We start from the raw sequence: 5,333 nt of genomic DNA on the forward strand, positions 1-5,333 counted from the left end.
TTGCCTAAAAACATACACACAAAGCTTTATCCTGCATTAACACTTCAATACAAAGAAGCAACTGCGTTAAACGTGATGCACAGCTCTTTTAATGGTCTCTGGTAAAAAAAAAAAGGCTTGAAAGGAGTTTGTAGTAAATAGAAATGACATAATTTGAGGAAAAGACTAAAAAAATATCAGCCTAAAAATATTGGCAGATGTTACCGGCCGATAAAACAAACACATATCGGTCCATCTCTACTTCTACAGCTAAATATTACTTCATTCTGCTGTTTATTTGTGGCAGTTTATGCCACTATAATGTAATAAAACTGGGGTTATCTTGCGTTATTGTTATTGTATCAGTGGCATTAAGTATCTCCGTACTATCATTTACCGCATCTGTAAGGACGTATTGTGCTTGAAAATGCGTTATCGTGACAGGTCTACTCAGCACGGCCCCTCTGTACAAACATAACGTTGATGCTACGGCTTGTCTTGAAGACCACAGGAAGTGAAACAATGAGTAATGCTGCTATTTGTAGTTGTGTTGTTGCACTGAAGCTGCTATGACGGGAGGATCTTGTTTTGACAGTGTGTGTGTGTGTGTGTGTACGTGTGTGTGTGATGCTGTTGAAAAGAGCAGCGTCTGGTAGCATCAGGGTCCACGACTGTCTCTTCCGGACCGTGCGCCTTCTGAAACCTCATCTCCGTCCCCCAAAACCCGCTTGTTTAACTCGGAGGGGAGTCCCGGATTAAATCTAGAAATAGTTTCCACAGTGCATGCAGCTGCCTCCTCTAACACAGTGTGGGGTAAGGAAAGGACTGGCCCCGTTTAGAGAGAGTCGGGAGGAGCCGGAGGAGCCGGAGGAGCTTGGGCCCTCAGCGATGAGTCAGGGATGTCTGAGTCATTTCTTGTTCAGGCTCACCGACTCCATGTTGTTGGCTCCTTGATGGAGTTTGTGGCAGCCCAGCAGTATGGCAAAGGCCTTACGGAAGTCGGCATTAAAGGCATATATGATGGGGTTGAGGGAGGAGTTCGCCCAGCCAAACCACACAAACACATCGAAGGTGGTGGGGCTGATGCAGGGGAACGCCTCTACTCCTTCGCTGGACTTCTCGCAGAACGGCACCATGCAGTTGAGGATGAAGAATGGCAGCCAACAGCACACAAACACTCCCATGATGACAGACAGGGTTTTCAGCACCTTGGTCTCCTTTTTAAACGTCACTTTAAAAGAGCTCTCGGACTCTGCGATACTCGAGCCGCGCCCCATGCTGTCGTGCCGGTTTTTGGCACTCTCCGCGGCTCGTTCCAGTGCCGAAATCCTCCGAATCTGCCTGTGCGCGATCCGGTAGATTTGAGTGTATGTGATGATCATGATTATAACAGGAATATAAAAACTAATGAGCGAGGTGGAGATGGCGTAGGTCCTGTTTAGGCTCGAGTCACAGTTTTCTGGAGCTTGGAAAGTACCATTCGAAGTGTAGGATTGAGTTTGGGCCTTGTGCCAGTTCAGTTGTACCGGAATAAAGGAAATTAGAACAGAGAGTGTCCAGGCAACGCTGATCATTACATAGGCTACTTTTGGTGTCATCTTCCTCTCGTAGCGGAAGGGGCTGGATATGGCCCAGTAACGGTCAAGACTAATTACGCACAAGTTCAAAATGGATGCCGTGGAGCACATGATGTCAAAAGCCACCCAGGTGTCACAAAACGAGCCAAACGGCCAAAACCCAGCTATCTCTGCCACAGCTTTCCAGGGCATCACCAAAATGGCCACTAGTAAGTCAGACACGGCCAGGGAGATCACGAAGAAGTTAGTGACTTTCGTGCGTAAATGGCGAAACTTGGTGACAGCAGCGCAAACCAGAGTGTTCCCCAGCAAAGTGGTGAGGATGAGGAGAGACAAAAAGCATCCCGTTAAAACTCTGCTGGGAGGTGCCTCGTCCAGAAACCCGCTGTCGATGACTGTGCTGTAGTTCTGGACCTCCATCATCAGTGGCTTTGGAGGCGCAGGGGTTTCCAGGGGGGGTCACATCACATCAGAGAGACAGCGCCGTGCAGGAGGACGCGCGCTCCTGTCGCCTCTGCCTCTTCACGCTCCCTCATTGTGTCTTAAAACATGAAACATCCACTTTGTTTGGGTGGGGAAATTTCACTTCTCTTCATCCCCCGGACGCAGGTAATCCTCTGTGTCGTGGCTGGACGCGGGTGTATAAGAGCAGTGGGAGTGCGTGATTTCAGGGATCCTGTTCGAAGTCATAGCTGGCCCTAAGGAGCAAAGAAATGAATTACATAACGCTGACTACATCTGTGTTTGCATCTGTTCTAATGTCAAAATAACAGCCATGCAGCGCTGTTGGACTTTTGGACGCGCAGTTGTTCCACCTGCGCACGGAGGAATTAACTAATAAAAGCAGCTACAATCATCTCAGCATGCAGACAATCCACAGTTTTTCTTTACTTTACTCACCATTTATAAGCTATTTGCGCGGTGCAGCTTCAGTAATTCACAACAAATCCAAAAGAAATCCCGTGCGTAAAAGTCCAAGCAAAGCGCGCACCGTCCGCCTCGTCCAAACCACAACAGCGGGACTGCACCGAGGATCTCAACGAGGATCAGAGATGAAAAATAAACGTGACTGCTTCAAATGTCAGTCAGAGCTGTGGTAGCGCGCTCGCCCTGCCCCGCGCAGAGCCAGAGCGCGTCTGTGACCAGAGCCAGGACACGGCGCGCGGCTCACGCTCTCACCCATTCACGAAAAAATGAGGTAGCGCTCTGAAAGCATGTGACTGCAGCCCTACGGCGACTAATTATCCTCCTACAGCTGGAGACGTGCACTTGACATCACTTTAACTAAACATTTAACATTCAGCCCTGTGCTTTGGGATACAAATGACCAAATAAAATAAACTCCATCTTTGTCTTTCTGCGATTTGAGCTCAACTTCAAAGTGTTGTTTAATTAAGTAGAGACCAAGGTTACAGCTGAATCAGGGTCAGGCACAAGGGCAGGAGCGTGTCACTGGTGCCACCTAAAGGATGAGAATGGGTGTTGCAGTGATGATGATGATGATGAAAGCTGCTGTCAGGACGTGCCCCATTCACAACAACAGAAGCACACGAGCTCAGACAGTTCATTTAAAACCTGCACGAGTGAAGTTTAGTGATGGGACTTTAGGCTCCTCTGTGGGATCCAAATCTGTGGTTGTTTGACATTTTATCAGTAAACTAATCACAGAGAGGAAGGGCCAAGGCTTAGATGTGTTTAAAATGGTTCAAATTGAGAGTGGGAGTGAGTTTACCCTTTGGAATTATGGAGAATCTAAACAAAAAACAAAAAACCTTGCACTATAATCCATCTTCTGTTCATTTATTTACATGTTTCCAGTACATGTTTCTTATTTGAGCTTGAAAAGGGGCAGGAAGACAAAAACATATTAAATCCCACCCCTGTCTTCCATTAGAACATAAATTAAATGCTTTGTTTAAGCTTCCTGTTCCGTAATAATATGTTTAAACTAACTGTTATTATGATGTCAAATATGTTTTTGTGCACAAAGCTCTCCTCCTCTGCTTCTGTGTAGAAGAACCAAGGCTTAAATGTGTTTAAAATGGTTCAAACTGAGAGTGGGAGTGAGTTTACCCTTTTGGAATGATGCAGAATCTAAAAATTAAAACCTTTCACTATAATTAATTTCATTTTCATTTCATTTATTTACATGTATCCAGTTCACTTAATGCACATTTCACACATTTTTTTTTCTTATTTGAGCTTGAAAAGGAGCAAGAAGAAGAAAACTTATTAAATCCCACCCCTGTCTTCCATTAGAACATAAATAAAATTCTTTGTTTAAGCTTCCTATTCCGTAATAATATGTTTAAACTAACTGTTATTATGATGTCAAATATGTTTTTTGCGCACAAAGCTCTCCTCCTCTGCTTCTGTGTAGAAGAACCAAGGCTTAAATGTGTTTAAAATGGTTCAAACTGAGAGTGGGAGCGAGTTTATCCTTTGGAATTATGTAGAATCTAAAAAAATAAACCAAAAACAAACAACGTTGCACTATAATTCATTTTGATTTCATTTATTTACATGTATCCAGTTCACTTAATGCACATTTCACACTTTTTTTTTCTTATTTGAGCTTGAAAAGGAGCAGGAAGAAGAAAACTTATTAAATCCCACCCCTGTCTTCCATTAGAACATAAATTAAATACTTTGTTTAAGCTTCCCATTGCATAATAATATGATTAAACTGTCATTATAATGTCATATATGTTTTTGTGCACAAAGCTCTCCTCCTCTGCTTCTGTGCTGATTCTTGTGTTGGTTCAGTGTTAATTGGGATAAAAATGTATAGAAATTAGAAAGAAAAAGATGTGGTTCTTTTAAAAAATGAGCTCCGTGCATATTCATATGTGTGAGACTTTTGAGGAAACACAGTCATTATTAACCCAACATTGGTGTGATCTGGAAAATCCCACTTCTTCAGGAAACAGTAAGACAAATGTGTGAGATCACTATCAAGGAAAAAAAGTATGTCTGCATCTTATCATCCAAATCTTTAATTCAACAAAACAATGAGTAACAGTGACAGCTCCGTGACAGACCACGTGACCCTGGAGCTTCACGTGGAGAGTAAAGTCACCTTGAACTACAGCCCGTGTGTCTCCTGAGCCCTGACTCACGGAAGAAACGGATCGTGCACAGCTTGTAGAAATAAAATCTGTAATAATATGGCTGCATATATTAGCCCCATGGAGTCACGCTTTCATCTCAAGCTGCTTCTGAAAAGGTGGGATGCAGACTGACGCTGACATACCATCTGTCAGACGTATAGACTTAAAGGTCCCATATCACACGAAACTGACTCCTGTGAGGTTTAAGTCATGTTCTAATGCTCTTACCTCCTCAAAAAACAGACCTGGAGTTGTGTTTTGTTTCATTCACACAAGTTTAACACGCAAATTCTGCATATTTAGGCTGAGTTTAATACCACTTTATGACATCACAAGGTGGAACAGAGCATTTTGAGTATTGGAGATGTAACAGATGAATAATAAAGTGTTACTCAAACATGTGTGAATGAAACAAAACACACCTCCAACAAAAACTGCAGTTGTGTGTTTGTTTATAGTTCCCAGACAACAGCAACAGAAAAAGTAAAATGACAAGAATCTTACAAAACACTGTGTAAACAAATTACAAAATACCAGCAGTGGAAGAAGTACTCAATTATGTTACTTAAGTAAGAAGTACAGATGCTAGAGCAATAGAATACTCAAGTAAAAGTATCATATGAAAAATTCTAGTAAAAGTATATATAAGTACCCGTTTTAAAATATA

At 42.8% G+C, this 5,333-nt stretch overlaps 1 protein-coding gene across 1 annotated transcript; it reads right to left on the bottom strand.

The window, feature by feature from the left end:
• Positions 1–723: 723 nt before the first annotated feature.
• drd1a (dopamine receptor D1a) lies at positions 724–2,532 on the bottom strand. Its single transcript, XM_033974065.2, has 2 exons — positions 2,457–2,532; positions 724–2,254 (listed from the first exon to the last, which is right to left on the bottom strand). Exon 2 carries the CDS (start codon positions 1,977–1,979, stop codon positions 888–890), a length of 1,092 nt encoding a protein of 363 aa, XP_033829956.1. The 5' UTR covers positions 1,980–2,254; positions 2,457–2,532; the 3' UTR covers positions 724–887.
• Positions 2,533–5,333: the final 2,801 nt, after the last annotated feature.

This window comes from Periophthalmus magnuspinnatus, chromosome 10, assembly GCF_009829125.3.
Source record: "Periophthalmus magnuspinnatus isolate fPerMag1 chromosome 10, fPerMag1.2.pri, whole genome shotgun sequence".
NCBI classification, from domain to species: Eukaryota; Metazoa; Chordata; class Actinopteri; order Gobiiformes; family Gobiidae; genus Periophthalmus; species Periophthalmus magnuspinnatus.